General features: G+C 32.4%; 1 protein-coding gene across 1 annotated transcript; it reads right to left on the bottom strand.

Annotated features, from left to right (window-relative positions):
• Positions 1-887: 887 nt before the first annotated feature.
• Positions 888-17,436, bottom strand: LOC128989265 (mucin-17-like). The gene is made up of 3 exons (XM_054411143.1): positions 17,413-17,436; positions 15,302-15,497; positions 888-5,361 (listed from the first exon to the last, which is right to left on the bottom strand). Exons 1-3 carry the CDS (start codon positions 17,434-17,436, stop codon positions 1,160-1,162), a joined length of 4,422 nt encoding a protein of 1,473 aa, XP_054267118.1. The 3' UTR covers positions 888-1,159.
• Between the last annotated feature and the right edge of the window lie 1,566 nt (positions 17,437-19,002).

Here is a 19,002-nt window from a genome sequence, read left to right as displayed (position 1 = left end):
CACAATTCAATATTTCAAACAAAAGAATAAACTTTAAAATCCACAGCTGTCATAAGTCCAGTCTAGGTGTTCATTTTGTGGGCTATTTTCTTACATTAAATTTAGGTCAGTAACACTTATGTTGGTGAGGAGCAGGGTAAACCAAACACAAAATATTTATAAACAATTGTTTATTAATTCATTAAGCATGTAAAAATGCATTACATAACATTGTCACATCATAACCTCATTACAAAAATTAAATTTATAAAGTTTATGTTCCCTCTGGTTAAAAAATTACATCAAACATTCTTAAGCAAGCTGAACATTTCAATTAAAGTTTTGCTTTAATCAATTTTACTTTACTTTACTTACATTCACCTATTAAAGAATAAAAAATTACTGCATTTAAACTAGATTACTGTACACAACTAAACTAAAACATAAGTTGATTATTCACATATAAAAATACAGTCTAAGAATTGTACCCACATTTACAAGATTAAAGAGGCAATTATATATATTCACTTATGTAGTTTTAAAACTGTAATTAATAAAACGTCCAAAGGATTTTAAGACTAGGTTCAGTTTAAAAAAGGAATAACTACAGTTCTTTATAAAAATAAAATTTGAAATACAAAAACATTTTCATAAAACCCTATGTTTGAAAAGTAATTAATAAATATCATCATCGTATAACGTGATAGGTAAGAACTAATGTAAATAAAGAAATTGGTAAAATTTTACAATTCTTAAGGAAAACATTGTAACAATAACTAAGAGAATATTTAACAAATACAGTATAATCAATACAAGAGATAGATTTAAAAAGTTCTTTGAAAGAATTTAAAAACAATATTGAAATGTTCTTGACGTTAAACATTATAAATAATCATATATTTACATTACTGCATCGCTACAGTAATATGTTTTGAAAAATACTTAAATTACACACAATTAACTATACAACTATCAGTTGTTCATGTTGAACAACTGTAATATATCATGTTCACTTAAGACAAGGATTAAAATATTTACATGAGTTATATTTACAAAATAAAGTACAACAAATATTTACAGCCAGGCACTAATAAATAAAAAAGCATTATGTACATTTTGTTTAGTCTAAGTCAATATTAAAATCACAGTCCATAGTAGTTGTGTTAGTTTACATAAAAGCTCATGATTTCTCAGCTCTTGCTTTGCGATCTTTGTGCCTTTTAGCCAATTTTATTAGGTCAAAAAATGATGGTGTGTCATCGTAGTCATCCTCGAAGGGGTCGACATAAAACTCTTCATCCCCATACTCGTCCTCTTCTTCCTCGTCGTAGTATTCATACTCATCCTCATCATCTTGAATCTGTAGTTCTCCCGTTTCAGAAAGTAAAGCCAAGATGGCACTTGCATCTGCTTGAGACATCTGTGTAGACCGAGCTGATCTAGATTTCTTCATAGGAACATTAGAGTGGCTTCCAGTATTATTTGAAGCCCTTTTGAGTAGTTCATTCATAATCTGCAAATTTTTCTTTGACCTTTTAAGTCTCTCCTTTTCTGAAACTTCATCCGTTAAAGGTTCAGACGAATCGTAATTAAAGTCTTCAATATCTTCATCTAGCCTCGATGCCCCGTCCCCCATGAGAAGTTCACCTGTTTCGGTAATTTTGTCAAACGTTTCCTCATCCACTAAGGCCTTCATGTCCCCAAATAGAGATCTGATCACTTGTTTGTCTTCTTCGCTAAAAGCGTTATTTTTGTAACCCTCCCTTATCACTGGCAAAAGTTCTAAAATTGTGGAAGCATAGTCGATTGGATTTACGGTATCTTCTAGATTTAGGCTGATGCTGAAGGAACAGTTTGATTTCTCATGTAACTTGTTTGGCTTATTATCGGTTTTTTTGTTTTCAACGGCAGTTCTTTTCCTCCTGTGACCATGTGGCAATCCTAATAAACACAAGACACATTCTGTTGTTGGGTATTCCCTAACATTTTCATCTATGTTTGTAACTGACCGTCTTCTTCGGTTTACACTGTCTTCTACCTCCAAAATTGATTCAGGAATTGTTGTCGCCTCAACAACTTCTGTTTGCAATCCCTCCTCATTTGAAGTTTCTATCTCTGTAGTGAACTTAAGCACTCCACTTTGGTAGGAGGGAAATGAAGGATTCTCACTTGGCAAGTATTCTTGTGTACTTTCTTCAACATTCTCATAACCTTCTCTCCTATAATCTTCAGTCAAATAGTTTTGATAACTAGTCGACAGTTCTCCTACATCCTGTGTTGTCTCTTCTTTACTCTGAGGAGCATCTGTATTACTTGTTTCTGTTGATTCTGGAAAAGGGATGGTTTCTGTAAAATTCTCATCTTCATTAGATTTAGATTGAGGGTATTCCGTTGTTTCTCTTTCCAATAAAGTATTTAAGTCAGGCATAGAGGTTTCTTCTGTTTGCTCTTCTGTCCAGTCTTCACTGAAAAGTAGACCTGGGGTATCAGTTTTCCCAAACAGTTCCTTTGGAATGGTTGGTATTGGTTCGTTTGATTTTTCTTCAGGTCTGGAAGTGCTAGTTAACGTTTTAGTCTCTGTGGCCAGTTTTTCTTCTACAGAAACTGTTGTCACTCTACTTGTTGATATTTCCGAAGTAGTTACTACTGATTCAGTTGTTTCCTGTAATACTATGTTTTCGTCACCCTCTCTTAACTGTGGCAGTTCACTAGGTGTTGTAACAGTAGAAATGTCTTCATGACCAGTACCATTAGAAAAAACATTAGTTGTTGAAATTAATGGAGTGTTATTTTCTTTAGACTGCACAAATAATTCACCGCCATTGTTTGTCGTGGGGAATACTTGTTCACTTTCAGTCAATGCTGGCAATTGGCTGAAACTTTCTTGCGGAGTAGTCAGATCTCTCATGGTTTCGGTTTTACTCTCAACAATAGCGTTAAAAACTTGTGTCGAAGCCTCAGTTAAAGATGAAAAGTCTTCTGATGGTGCATGGTTTGAAGTAGTTTGTTCTAAATTGTAGAAAGTATGGTCAATGTCATCTTCTCTGGCTTGAAGTAGATACTCAGTCATCTCAGATTTCTCTGTTAGATTGTCCGTGGATTCCATCGTAGATGTAAACAAAACATTGTCTTCATCAAAGCTTGACTTGGACTCTTTGCCTTCAGTTGTAATGTCATCGGTTTCATAGGATTCTGTAAATATGTCTTCTTTTCCTTCTTGATGGTTTTCAGTTTTAGTATTTGGTAATTCAGTTGTAGTAAATTCCAAGTCCTCTTGTCTGCCAAGAATGGTTTCAGCAGGTTCTGAAACAAGTTCTGTTGTTGGACCAACTTCATCCTTGTCAGGTAAATTTGTTGAAAACAGAATTATATCCTCAGAAGCTTGTTTACTTGCTTCAGTACTAAACGGTTCTAAAGTAGGGTATGAGTCGGTAAACAATTCTTCTCTAGCCTCTTGATTCACTTCCAATGTTATTGATCTATATGTTGTTGTATAAAATATTTCTACTGGTTCAAATGCATTTTCTTCTGTAGTAGACTCGCCAAACAAATCACGAGTTTCTGCCAAATTATCAGTACTAAACATTGAATCTTGAGTAGTAATTTCTTCATCATTCTTACGATAATCTGTAGTGCTAACTCCATTGTCTGTATCTTCTCGTCCTAGATTATCTGAATTGTATGTTGTTGAGTCTTGAACGGTTCTAAAAATGGTCTGTGTTGTGAATTCTTTCTCTTCTTGGTTGCTTTCAAATGTGACTTCTTCTCTTGGTTGAACTAAAGCTACTGGGATTGTTTCAGATATATCATTATTTTCCATTCTTGTAATTTGCTCAGAATTGCTCATTGTTGTTGTAAAAAACTCTCTATTGGCATCCTGTTCAGTTGTGAGGAGGTAGTTTATTGCAGTTTTACTTTCTGGAAAATACTCATCTGACACTGAAGTTTGTTGGTCACTTGTAGATTGGTCTGTTGTTGGCACAGGAAGTTCACGAGGTTCTACTGTGGTCATTTCAGTAATCTCACTTTTCCATGCAGGGGTATTGTCAAATGTCAAAGAATCCAACTCTATACTGTCTCCTGACTTTGTAGTACCTTGTGTCTTGTTCTCTTCTATTTCATTGCCAAACCTATTTAGCTCTGTTGCTCTGCTTTCATGTTCCAAAAGGCTGCTTGAGGAGGTTGACTCTAGCATTATTTCATTTGTAGGCACCAAACTTTCAACAGGAATTTTCTCTTTTACACTTGGATCAACTTCATCCACAATCTTGAGAACTAGTTCACTACTAGCTGAAGTTGTAATATCAGAGAGAGTGGTGGACGTGGTTATCTTCTGACCATCTTCAATGCTTTTATCAACAATTTTAGGTGATTCAGTTGCTTCATGATGGTTCTGGTTGCCTTCTGGGGATGATTCATGATGATAGAATTTAGCAGTAGAATTCACTAAGCTTGGGTATGTCTTCTGAGTTGGTATATTTGCAGTACTCGTACCTTCTTTAGCTTCAGGTTTAAATTCGACAGTTTTCAAAGGAGGTTGGGTAGGAACCTCAGTGGAAATTTCAGTCTTTGCCACATAGGATATCTGTGTGTTGGACTTGATAGAAGGTTCCGTCCCTATATTAGGAATCAAATTGTCAGGAATTTCCAAAATCTCATTTTCAAGTTTTGACACTTTTTCCTTCTGAGATCCAAAACCTTCTTTTTTATCAGGTTTATTTAAAAATTTCCCTGGTTGAGTTGGATGTGTATTCACAAGATCTTCAAGAGGGGTTGCATTGTGTGGACTAAGTTTACTAATGAGCTTCACGGTTGCATAAGTTGGCCAAAAAGTGCTTCGATGATGGCAATTCTTGTCTGGCCGTTTCCTATCACAGATGATGTGGTGATGATGTTGCTTTGGTGGATACTTATTCTTGGAGTGGCTTGTATGAGATGGTTTGGCGATAACCATTGGCTTGTAGTGAGCGTTGAAAGCTTGATTACAGTTGGCACCATAACAAGGCTGTCCAACTGAGGGTGCAGGAACAATTTTTGCCAGTCTGGACGGAAAGAGATGAAGACAGTTCAAGATGTTTCCAGAACATGGACCAGCAGGAGATTGGTGAATGTATAATGGGTGAACAGGAACATGCTTCACAGGAACATCTCCGTGATAGTTTGGTCCAAAATGGTCCAAGCGTTCCTTGACAAAGGGGAGAGGAGCGAACGCATTGTAGAAATGTTGACGAACGATATCCATGTAGTTCTTCTTCAACATAGCCAGGTGAAGCTGAGCATCTTCTCCTGCATCTCGGATGGCTTGGGCAGCTGCCAGTTGAGCTTCGCTGTAGTCTTGATGGCCGAGGTGGTGGAGATTGAAGTCTTTTGCAACTACAACACCTATAAGAGAAAACTGGCTTGTAACACTTTCGGGGATTTTTATACAGTTTTTTTATTCATAACAACTCTCTGCCCAGTTGCTGAATGGCTTGAACACTTGATAAAAAAATACAAATCTAATTCAATTTGTATATAAAAAAATTCACTTGATGAAATAACGGTAACTGCTTTGTCCAACAGTGACTGTCCCAAATTATATACTGATTTTGTAGGAACACATAAAATTTGAAGTAAACAAACATTCATCAATGGTATACCAACAAATTTACCATTAATAACACTTCCATATTTGTTTTTCTAGGGTTTTCCATGCTTTGGTTAAACCAGTGGTCAAGAGAAAAGCTTTTCCAAAATATAAATCAATTGGGATGAAATTATTTATTTTAGTTGTAAGCTGAGCACCAGTATTTAAATAAACTTGTTTACATTGAATTCTACAGTACTTCGAATGGCATGCGTTGCAAGTAACTTATGACAATAAAAAAAATTTCAAGTGTAAATTACTTGATTTTACATAGTATTCTACTGGGCCAAAAAATAGCCCATAATTGAAAACCCAAATTCGTTGTTTTCAATAGATGGAAAGCTTATAGACATACCACGAACAAAAGAACCTGCGCAGAAACGAAAAGATCACGTGGTTCGCGCCGGTAGGTGTGGCGTACCATTCAAACCTGCGCGGCTCGAAACGGCCCAGGGTTCTTTTGTTTCTGGTATTACTATAGTGACATTTGTGACATTAAAACTAGTCGGACATTCTGAGTTGTATCTTCTGAAATATTCTCTGAACTTTCCTTAAAAGATTTATTGTAAATAATCATTTTAGAAAAATATACAGGGTGTTCAAAAAAAGGTGGGGACATAATTTACGTAGTGATTCCTTTATCAAAATGAAGAATAACATTTTTCAAAAATCGCTTCGTTAACTAGATATCTGCCATTTCGTATTTTTTTACATAAACATTTCTATCTTTGAAATTTTTCAACCGATCTTTATGAAACTTGGTATGTATGTTACCAACCTTAATAATAAATTATTATACCCCATTTTACAACAAAAATTCGTATTGTTTCAGCTATTTCTTATTCGATCTTTTTGAACTTGGTACCGTTTGATAGGGAATTTAAAATGCTAAATAAAAGCGTTCTGGTCATGTTTTTCATCAAATTAGCCATTTTTAGTACCAGTAATTGAAGTTTAAAACATTAAAATGGCCGCCATTTTGAAATTTTAAGTTCAATAAAGATGAATTTTTTTCCTAACATGGGTTTATCTTAACATCCCAAGTTTTATAAAGATCGGTTGAAAAATTTCAAAGATACAAATGTTTAAGTAAAAAAACAAAATTGCGGTTATCTGGTTAACAAAGTGATTTTGGAAAAAATGTTATTCCTAAATCACTTGATTTTCTCTTTATTTTTACCCAAGGAATCACTACATAAATTATGTCCGTGCCTTTTTTGAACACCCTGTATATCTAAATAATACTGCCTTTAGCTCTAATAAATGCAACCACTCCATCATGGTAAAATATGTAAATGCAGTACTTTTAAATATAGCAGTATCTCAAATATCATTAAATAATTATGTAACATGAGAAGTGAAAATAAAACTGTATATGAAGGATACAGAGTTTGTAATTACATTGTTTTTTTGCTCTTAAAATATTGTCTACATATTCAATAAATGAAGTTCTGAAGTATGGGAAAGCATAACCATGTTTTTTGAGTTTGTTTTATAAAATAAAAATTAAATTAATATTTTATAGAAGTTTTTCTAACAAAGGACGAGCATCCATGAAATATGTTTTAAAAAAATCATGTTTTTCTTTAGGTTATTGATATCTTTAGATCCCTGGTAGATGACCAATGTTTTAGAACCATGGATTGTTAAAGAACTAAAATTAAAATTTATTAGTTGTAATGACAATTTGTAAGCTCTACTGCAAGGAACTGATTGTTCTTTCATTACTCTGTTAAAAACTGATCAAATATCAAATCTAAAATTGCGAGCTTTGGACTAGATTAAGTTGTTGTTAGAAATTAACACCTGCTTTTACATTGTGTTTTATGGTTTATGTAGCCTTGTACTCAGTTGAGTTAGAGTTTTAAAAAGCTAAAAAGAATCAATTCATTTCTACTAAATTGTAGCAGCAACGCACTCCTGAATGATTATAAAACTAACCATAATTATTAATTAGTATAATAGTTTCTCGCAATTGCAAACTGTCTTAAAAGATTATACAGGGTGTTCAAAAACGGTGGGACATATTTTACGTAGTGTTTCCTTGGGTCAAAATAAAAGGGAAAATCAAGAATAACATTTACAATAATTATAAGATATATTTTGTTTGACATGACTAATACAAATCTGTATTACTTTGGTTGAATAAACGAGTTATTGAGTTATAACATTCATGCTTTCATGATAATGTTAACAGTCCCGCGATGGTCACCCTACCCATCAATGTTTCAATTCCTACTTTTTAACTGTATTAATAAATAGAACATAGCTGAAGACCAAGCCAGTAACTTCTAGTATATAATATATGAAGTGATATCAAATATTATTCAGAGTCTTGTACAATGTTTAAAATTAAAACTGTACCAAGAGTTTTATTTAATACTTCATCAATGATCTTGGGGTTCGACAAGGATGTACGAAAGTATTGTTGATAAATCTCTGTTCAAAAAAATACAAAGGTGAATATATTTGGTCATTTTGTTCCTACTAAGAATTGGTTATTTAGTACACTAAGAGACAATCATGAGTTATTAAGTTCCGGGGCGCAATAAAAAAGGTAGGTAGTTGAATAAATTCCAAAAAATGAATTGATCTTATACTCCTCTTGATAATCATTAAAAGTTCTATATTAAAATAAACTGTGTAGTTAACTATTTCAACTCAAGCAAACATATTTTTAATCTGATTCACTCACCAGATAATTAAGTGAAAAAAATCTTTTTTTAGACGCAACTGATTCTTAGAAATGAGGTGAACTAGAAACTTTGTCCAGAAGGTAGTTGATGTTGTATAAAAATATTCCCTAATCAAAACAGCAACAGGAACACTCATTTATATAAATCATTCATTATAAATGTAGAAAAAACTTGAGTAAATATTCAAAGGTTTTGGATAACAACAGTGAATTTCATTTATACTCAAGGCTTTTATTTCCAATTACTAAACCTGAATTTATGAAAATATAAACAAATACCCCCGCCACAGCGAACCTGCCGACCAAGCGAATTTCCATTTGTCTGAATTGATTTTCAATTAAATCTATTTAAATAACATGAAGTTTAACGAGTACCTAAGTTTGCTGCTACAAGGAAACTAATAAAGTTTTTTTTAGTTAAGTATTAATTGCTTAGTATAAAATAAATAAATTTGTCAAGTCTGATCAAAATATGTCCATAAACAAGCAAACTACAACATTTTACAATATTCTCCATAAAAATAACATGGAAATTTTTAATCAAAAATTTTTTTTCAATTTTATCCGCTACCAATAACCGTACAAAAACACTTTGATATACTAAATTATTTGATTTATAAGCTCTTTAAAGAGGTCTAGAGAGAAATTTAGAAATTTTGTGTTTTGAGGGTCAAAAATTAAAAAAACAATTTTTACCCCACAAAACCCCTTGTAAAACCCCATTCCCATGGTCCAATCATGCTGGTTCGTGAACTAATTTAAGTTTATACCGCCTTACACCTTTTAACCAAATTTCATCAAAATCAGACAAAAATTATTCAAGTTATCGCGTTTATGGACACACACATACAATTTTGAACAAATGGTGTTTTTGGTCTCTGGGGACATCAAAATTAAAAAGTAAATCGATCCCCCTCCTATGTCTTACCGCCCCTATGGTAATAGCTACTTCCCTATAGAGAAATTTGCAAAAACAATGCATAGTTTTTCCCAGATATTGTGGGGATATTAGTAAATAAATTATAAAGTGTGGCTGAAAAGTCTTAGAACGGTGTAGTATACTTAAATATTATAGAAGATATTTTTCTATTATTTTTCTACTATTATGGATATAGTAATGAGACTTGGCATGTCAATAATAACAAAAAATGTTTATTAAGCTAACATCACTTTTTTCTCTTAAGGGGGCGGCGCACGAGGAGACAGTAAAAATTCTTAAATAGTTTGGTATCAAATTAAACGTCTTAGTTAGTTAGTAGAACACATTGCTGCAAACCGAAACTTGAACGGACAACCGAGTAAAAAATTACAGCTGTTCAAAAATTCGTTGAATTTGCAATGCTACAGTACTATACGCTACCTCCTGAAGGGGCGCCCGATAGAATTCCGATGCAAACCATAAACTTAAGCATAGGTCGATATGCACTTCAAATTAAAGCTCTTCATTAGTATAACATGCCGTAAATTTGAGCTCAAAAGAACAACTGAGTAAAAAATGGCAGCAGTTCAAAGATTCAAAATGACTGATTTAAGAAATATTTAAACGGCTGCAATCTTTGACTTGGTTTTCCGTTCGAGTTTGGTTTTTCGGTAATGTGTTCTACTATAACTACGACTTTTAATTTGATACCAAACTCCACCTATGCTGCTATTTAAGAATTTTGTCTGACTCCTCGTGGGTCGCCCCCCCGCCAAAAAAAAAGTAATAATAGCTTAAGAGAGTACACATTTATGGCTATTATTGATGTCTCACAACTTCATCCAAAAAGGTAAAAACTATATTACACCGTTCTTTTCAATCACACTGTATATTTTAACATCCATTAAAAAGTAAAATTGTGTCATGATTTTTGAAAATTAATTTTGACATTCAACCTGAATAATAAAATGCATGGAAAATTTCAATGCTAAGTTTGCCACCTTCCTTTATTACTTAACTTTAAATTACTAGTTTAAACAACAAAATTTCCAACTTATTCAAGTTAACAATTCACGGTTGTTAACACATACGCTTGCTCCCATTATACTGCGTAAGCGGAGTGGGTAACTATATGGGTTTGAAAAGTTGAAAAATCGTTTGAACTATAACTGCATTGGGGGTTGTGCCATTTTTTACTCACCCTGAGTAGGTATGTAATAATATTGCAAATTCAATTAATCTTTGAACAGCTGTCATTTTTAGTTTGACTCGGTTGCCCGTTTGAGTTTGGGGTTTGGGTTTGCAGCAATGTGTTCTAATAAATAACTAAGACGTTTAATTTTAAACCAAACTATGCTGCTATTTAAAGCTATTTAAGAATTTTTTCTGACTCCTCGTGGGCATCCCCCTGGAGGAGATCATTGAATATATGATAAAATAGATGTTTACGTCAAGTAACTTAGTGCAATGTTTTGTAGCTCTATTTTAAATATTTCCAAAAATATTCAAACAACACGAACACGGGACTTTTTGGACACCCTGTTTATACATAACTTGGAAACTGATGTTTTGACACAGACTCAAAAATTGCTATATACAAAAGAACTTTCTCCATGTACTATAATTAAGGGGAGAAAGTAAAAATGTATAAGAAAATATATTACAGTTACTAAAATTAAACATAACCATGTTGCTGTAAATGTTGTAATGTTTGACAGAAAATCTCACAAAATTATCTTTGTAAACAATTGTTATCTTTCCATATTATAGACACAACCTATGAGGTATTAATTTAATTGCTTGAGGTACAAAAAGATTACTTTTTCTTATTCAATATGAACGACGGGTGGCGTTGTCCTGTAATCCAGCTACTAGGAGGTCACGAATTGTGGATATTTATAGGCATACACTGTGGATGCGATGCTCCGTGGTGTGGATTAACGTCCGCACGAGTGAGTACTTGACTATCCGCAGTACTATCCTGATGGTACCAATTCATTAAATACCAAGGAAAAAATGTGGTTCGGATTCCACTCTAAACTGTAAGTCCCTTAGTTGCCATTAAATGTATGGGCTATTAATTAACAGCTGTGTCTAAGGAACATGTAGGCCTTAGTTACTAACAAGACTACAAGATCACGCCACTCATCTTACACTGATCCTACACTCATATTTGGGTTAAAATACGCACATAGTGGCGTCCCCATCTTAAATAATTGATAATTGATAATAACGATTGCATAACTTTCTTTCTTATAGATAAAAATCAAATTCATAAAAAACTAACTGGAGTATACAAAACAAAACATATATTTTCCATGGCTAATATTTGAAACTACTGTATACTCTTTATTATATGGGGAACCATAAAAGAGGGGGGGGGTCCAAATTAAATTAAATCCAAACAAAGGCCCTCAAGTAATAATTAATAAAAAATAAGAACAGTTAATCAAACAAATAAAATTTAAAATTCAATTATATGTTATACCAAATATAAGAAAATGTAGTAATAAAAGGCTCGTACCTTAAATTTTCTACTCGTGTCGTTAACACTATTTACGCGAGTTGCTACACTAGTGTTTTAATTACTAAAAATCACTATTCATAACTTCCAAGAGATGAGGTTGTGTTTTCGTTTATAGTGTCTCATTGCCACTGACAGTGATGCAACGAAACATTGTACCAAACAACCAAACACTAAATTGCACCACTCAACAATTAAATTGGTAATTGAACAGCTGATTAGTTTAATTTGGAATCATTACAATTTTACTTCTCCTTGTCAATCCTTAAACCTCATTGGTCTGTTACCCGTGTTGTTATGAATAAAACTATGCTGTTATGAAAATAAACAATGTTGTCATGAGATGGTTTTCAATTCTAAGAACTTTACTGAAACGGCTACTTAAAAAACGGTTGTAGGTAAAACTAATTATAAAATGAAAATAGGTTAAATGTTAAACTTTGACAAGCTAAGAATTGTTCTCAATTTATTCTTTGATCTTGTTTTATATTGTGTTTTTTAGCAAGAACATAATGACATGAAAAATTCTCAACCATCACAGTAATTTCAATCTAATTTTTATAATCTTAGATACTGCATTAGTTCAGTTAAGTCAATAATACTACTAATAGAATTTGACAAATGCATGTAATTTTCTTCATTATTTATTTTTATAATGTAACTAATCATAAAGGCACATAATCCCTCTGAAATGCTTAGAAGACTTCTGTAATTTTGATAAAATAGCAAAGTTAAGTGTTTTTAACAATTTACTTACAAAACAAAATCGTTGCCAGATAATGTCATTGCACTCAAGAACTTTCCTGTCATTAGTATGGTCTGTACATAGATAATCATTTTGTCTTATCATAACTAAACAGCATTCGGTTTTTTTAGGTAGGTAGATTTTTAGGTAGGTTTAAAACAGTATATCGTTACAATAATGGTATTATTCATACAGAATGTTCCCAAAATATATTTTAAACAAAATTTAGACTATTTGGGTCAGTTAAAAATTCTGAAATAGACTAAATTTTAAATTTTGACTTGAACTAATTGGTAGTAATATTTGGTACAATTTTAACCCTTTAGACGACATGATAATTGATTACACATATTTCGACTTTAACAAAAAATATCACAATTTGGCAAACATTGAATTATTTGGTTCTAAATAAAACGTCAAACGCTGGAATCTGAATCTTTGAAGTTTACTGAACTGTTTCTAAAAACAAATACCAGTATAAACGTTCTTTTTGTAACTGGGTGAAATTTTTATTGTTGCCGACTTACACATTACTTAGATTCAAAGAAATCTCTATGTTATAGTAGTGACAATACTCAATCTTAGTCAACACACATGGCTTTATATGACTCATTATCATACACTGGAATTTGCTAAATAAGAATGAAAAACGTTAACTACTTAAGGAGGGAGTTCACTAAAAAAAAAAACTGAAGTTTTACTTGAAAATGTTATTTTGACATATTTTTATTCTCCCTTAAACTCCATATCTAAAAAAACATAAACTATAAGACCGTACTATTTTTATTCACATGGACAAATTTTTTAAGTTAATAATGTATGTCGATTTTTCAACCGTAGATTGCTTTGTTTTGAGTATTTTAGTAATACAATTTGACTAAAACCTACAGTAGTCATTTTATAAATAGTCATTTTAATAGTCATTCACCTATAACCTAGTTAGTTTATTTGGAAAAACTGTATTTAATAGTATATTGTCTGTTTGGAATAGTGAGGGCCACAGCTGCTTTCAAACAAAGGCTAGGGTTAATTTCTTGATTTGTGCTTTACTGTTTGGTTATATAACTAGGGGACAAGTTAGATTAGAGCGTATTATTTGGTTAAACGAGGTTTTAAATGGCTGTAATAACGGGAAACAAATTGTAAACAAAACACGACCTCTACATAAACCGTACATGAACTAACAATAAAATTGTCTTCAGCTGTTCCATAAGGATGAGAAATCTACTAAAACCCAGCTCCGCTTCTAGAAGATATAGAGAGGTGATTTTTTGTTTTTATTTTGTTCAGCTTGTTCAGTTATATGATCTGTGGGATGGATTTGAAAGAAAAATCAATAGAACATATTTAATAATATTTTTTGTTAATTTTCTACAAAAAAACCTATTTACATTTAGTTGTTTTTAGTTTTTATAGTTTAACATTAAAAATGTTATAGGGCCATTAATTTTATTCAAACAAAACCCATCCTACAGACCATAGAGCATACCTCAAGAAACACTTAAAAACAAACAGTTTTAATTAATCTTTCATGGGTTTTAATCCGTACATGATCTAGTGAACCCTTGTAAAACTTGAAAAATCATCCCTCCTCCCCTACAGGGGGTGAAAAAATCCAACACATTTTTTTGTTACTATGGTTACAGCTAATTTTCAGAAAAAGTTTAAATATTTTTGGCTAGTAAGATTTATAATTTTTTCATGAACTCCCCCCTCAAACAATAGGGTAAGATTGTTTGTCCAAAATAAGTGTAAAAACCGATTAGGTGACGGAAACAATGGTAATAAATATATAAAAATATGTGAAACATTATTCCTTACACTTGTTGATCTATCATGATTGTAAGTGTAACTGCAGTTTTTTTTTCTAACGTATCAATTAATATGAACAGAAATACCTGAAAATAAATTTATTTGTGTTATTTTATTATCAAATCCTATCAACTGTGGGTAACAACTTTTAAAATGATAAGAATAAATCAATCAAATGTTGTGGTTTTCTTACAAGACCGAACATGAAAATAACAAACAAAACTGAACTCTTACATGCGTAGATATTAATTAACAAGGATATATTAAAAGGGAGATATTGAAAACCAAATGATTTCACATGGTTTATAAATGTCCTAATTGTTTTTAGTTATGTAAATACAAAATACATTCTGGTAAACGTCTGGTAATATTTATACCGTTTCATGTTGTGTAAATGCAATATTTTTTAACTCAGTCAAGTTTTCTCAATATTTTACTTAAACAGAATCCTGGAATCGTTGACAATATTTAGGCCCTATACTAATATTTACTTTAAGACAGTTTTAAAATTATAAAATATTAAAAGTAAGTTTTTGAAGTCCTTGGTTAAATTAATTAGGTACCATTATCGTTTATTTATTAAATGAATAAAGTTCTACACTTGATACAACATGTAAATACAATTTTTAAATAAACCCGTATTGTGGGAGAGCTAGTTAAATATTTTTTCATCTTAAGACAATGAAAATAATATTTTTAATAGATTTTCTACCCTACCTCATGATTGGTCTTTAAAACTAACAGATTATAGTTTGTTGCAAAGTAATGGATAACATGTTAAACTTATTTATTCTTCTTGTATTTAGTGATAATCCATTGCATTTGTAACTTGTGCTTCAACTTTAATTAAGTCAAAATAAACATTTTGTTAATAAGCGATTTCAAAAATGTTCACTCTAAAAAATCTCATACAAAACGTAATTTATGCTACCTTAATCACGACAGAATCCCCTATACCTGAAAGCAGTTATAACAATTTCGAAAAATCAAATATAACCAACCTTTGTGCCAGTTAGGGCGAGCGTAGCATGTGCTGGGGATGAGCAGGGCGCACAGCAGTAGTAAGGGAGACATGACCACCCTGGGCGAGTTGCGATGGGCACTGGAGACACTGAGGGACTGACCAGTGGACCACTGGACTGCTGACTGCTGACCAAGGGGTTGTACATTGGGTAGGGGAGGGGGTGGACTTTGACCCTAGACGCCAGACATGTCTGTGGACAAGCCGGATGCCGGAATGAACTTCCTTGTAGGGAATTCAAGAATAGTGCAAATTACCTGTATCAAGTTGAATAAATTACTATTTTGTAGCTTTTAAGTAACACGATTTTAGCTATCATAACAAATATACATCCTGGTTTTGATTGCTAAATGTTGAATAATTTTCATGGAAGAATAATATCATTTTATCAGAAACTTGTATAAGATACACAGTTTACCCGTATCTCTACGAATACACTCAACGGTGATGGTATTGACACTAAAACTGTCACTGAAAAGTAATTTCACCCCCGTATACAGTCAAAAATCGTACGTACATAAATAAGTAAGTATATTCAATATTTTAGACACGAAAATTATTCTTTGACATTTCGTAGATACAAAATAAGAATGCTATCACTTTTCCTAGCGGTATATACTCGTGCTGAGTTATTTCTTCTACATGAATAATATATCGTTTACGTGAATAATTTTGATGACATAATTCGATTATAGGTCTCAAGTCAATCCAAAATCAAAAGAAATCTATAATTGGAACACGTAAATTATCAACATAACTTTAATCGTACCTCAGGTTATCATAAAGGTAGGTAATGTTAATAAAACATCGATAAAAATTTAACTAGATAGTTAGGTAGAAACGTGAATATTATAGAAATACACAGCAGTCCTGCATTTTATCTACGAATTGATAAACTGATCAATAAGTGAACTTTCACTTGGATTCACACCACATTCAACATGATCAAGAAATACTACGTAATAAATACTGTAGGTAGGTTATCTTAACGTATTTTTTTATTTAAAATGAATTGAGTAAAACGGAGTTGCAACAAAATTGAAATAATAGTATTTTGTTACCCATTCCTACTAAATGAGATGTAACCTAGATGTGCAATGGATTGTCTTGAAACTAATAATAAATTCATTCTGTATAAAATAACAACTAGGTATAATCGGTTTGTTTGCAGATAGCACTCTATAATGCTAGAAGACAATAAAAATCGTGTTTTATAGTATCATTACTTTATTTCAGACCCCAACACACACTATCTACATGCCATAAGATATGTGAGGATCCTTATACTATCACCACATACTTAATACTTGTTAATTTATTCAAGTAATATTTATTCATCATTTATATCTAATCCAACCGGGAAGGCGAGTGTGAACTTCCGGAATGAAACCAGTTCTTTCATTCGTGGATCATAATCTAAATGCCAACAGTTCAATCTTAACATTATTCAAAACATTGTACCTATATGATTTAGTAGTAATGTACCGTAATGCCATTCATAGTTTGATGAGTCCTCAATGCGTCAAAGAGTAGGATATTTCTGCCGAAAACGTTAATCCGTTACAAGTACACGTAGTACAACTGACAGCTGACCCAGAATATTCTAGAAACGGGCGAAAGTTGAATGATTGAGGAGTTTCCTCTGACGTGGAAAAGTTAACTTAGTTGATTATTGTAAATCTGAGAGGTTAAAGTGCAAGTTGTCATACAAGACAACCGATTTTGTGATAAAAAAACAAGTATCAATGTTAAGTTTAGCTGCGTTTTGTCCCTACGAGCCCTTGCACCACCTTAAGAGGGTTCCACGCGCCCGACTGGTTACCACGTAAACATGGTCCTACAAAAAAGAACCTCGTGGCATTATTAAAGTGTTTATCGAGTTGAAATAGACTGTAAAATACTCACAAAGATCCAAACTATGCCCTGGATGAACTGAAACTTCGTAATTGTTTATTTACGTATTTACAGAATCATTTTTAAAATCCTTTTTGAAAATCCAACCCCACCCATTGCAAGCTGTGATATGTTGAGAGCACAAAAAGCACACAATCATTGGAAACTAATTAGTTTTAGAGTGTTGAAAGCTTGTACCGTAGAGGCATGTTTAGCCGCCATCTTGAATTGACCCGGTAGAACTTAATAAATATTAATGTAATAAGGTGAATAAAGTTGATGCAGTGAACTAAAATTCAGTTTATAATAAATATTTCTAACAAAGTAACACATATCTTAAAAAATAAATATATTTACACTCCTTTATTACGATTGCATTTTCAAAAAAATATTGCACTTAAAAATTGAAATAATTTGTATTATAAGATTGAAGTTTTATATGTGATTAATATTTATCGTAGTTATGGGGGTTTCCGTGGTCCACATAAATATAAGAATGCAGAATATTGGTCGTTGACCTACAACAACCGACGTGGACCTCTGCTGTACCTTCCAATGGCAATTCACATGGATCTGCTCTTGCAAGAAACGAGAGAAAATGCAACAAGAAATATCAAGTAAAACTACAAAAATGTTTGTGAATATTTTAATGTTTAAATCGAATTGACCTAAATGCAACATTGGTTTAACATTTGTAGACTTGAAGTACAGTAGAACCCCGGTTAACCGAAATAAAGGGTGGATAGCCATTTCGGATAACCAATTATAGTTAACCTATCATATGCTTAAAAATAGCCAATGTATCACCACAGTGTGTAGGGTAAATGAATTTAAATGAATGTCTATATAATTCAGTGTTTTATTTAAGCAACAAAAATGTTACAATGGGATAGAAAATACTTTAAACCAGACAACTGAAGTTATTAAAGCATTTTACAGCTCTATATTATTTTATAGAACCATTTCGGTTAATCCGAATTCGGTTAAAAGGGTTCTACTATGGTATTTACTCTATTAGACTTGAGTACACCAGTCGATGTCATTTTGATACGATAATTATATTGTTAAATTTAAAAAAATGTGAAATTCCAACTAGCAAGACTTCAATTGAAAATACATATCTACGTTCCCACTAAAATACGTTAAGTTACCGCAAATCAATCAATAGGGTGCATTACTGAAATAAGTTCATGCATTATGTTAAAATAATCATTGGGTATTTGACTGTAGTGAATAGTAATTTTTGTATGGATTCCACGGTTTGTTGCTCACGAGCTTTGTTAAACTGTATTTCCTCATCTAAATACATCACAGTTTTTCTGTTTAGTTTTGACTCAGTCGTCCCGAAAACCTGTTTGTAACCAAAGGAAACTTGTAAATCATAGACATTTTTGTACATTTATTGCTATTCATGCATCACGTTTCCCACCAAACAAACATCACCACAGGCCTCACAGTTTTTGTAAAAATAACTTAAAATACATTATACCGATAAGTAGTACTGCCAGCCGCAAGACACTGTAAAAATTCCACAGTGTTTGTGTAAGTATAACTTACAAAGAGTAGACTAAGATGAAACTCTTCACAAAGATAAATCCATGGCGATACAACTGAAGAGTGTGAAGGCTGGGCTGTCCACAAGGAAGTGTGTGAATTACTTTACCTATGTGATTCATAGTCTAAAACCTAGTACCATTGGATCGTTGATAATCAACTTCCCATTTCCCTTAATTACACTTAAGTATGAAAGCGATAGTTGAACAATGTCTACCGCTTTGTGGAATGTTC

The sequence above is a fragment of the Macrosteles quadrilineatus genome, unplaced genomic scaffold (genome assembly GCF_028750875.1).
Source record: "Macrosteles quadrilineatus isolate MER2022 unplaced genomic scaffold, UCM_ALF_1.0 Scaffold_3__2_contigs__length_128488019, whole genome shotgun sequence".
Classification (NCBI taxonomy): domain Eukaryota; kingdom Metazoa; phylum Arthropoda; class Insecta; order Hemiptera; family Cicadellidae; genus Macrosteles; species Macrosteles quadrilineatus.
The sequence above is the reverse complement of the archived record's forward strand: the minus strand, read 5'-3'. Positions and strand labels throughout refer to the sequence as shown.

Excerpts from the sequence above, each read along its gene's own strand:
- LOC128989265 (XM_054411143.1), bottom strand. The coding sequence starts at position 17,436 with ATGGCGGCTAAACATGCCTCTACG. Across the intron at positions 15,498-17,412 it reads CGGCTAAACATGCCTCTACG|GGTCAAAGTCCACCCCCTCC; the intron begins GTACAAGCTTTC and ends TCTGGCGTCTAG. Across the intron at positions 5,362-15,301 it reads TCGCCCTAACTGGCACAAAG|GTGTTGTAGTTGCAAAAGAC; the intron begins GTTGGTTATATT and ends TTTCTCTTATAG.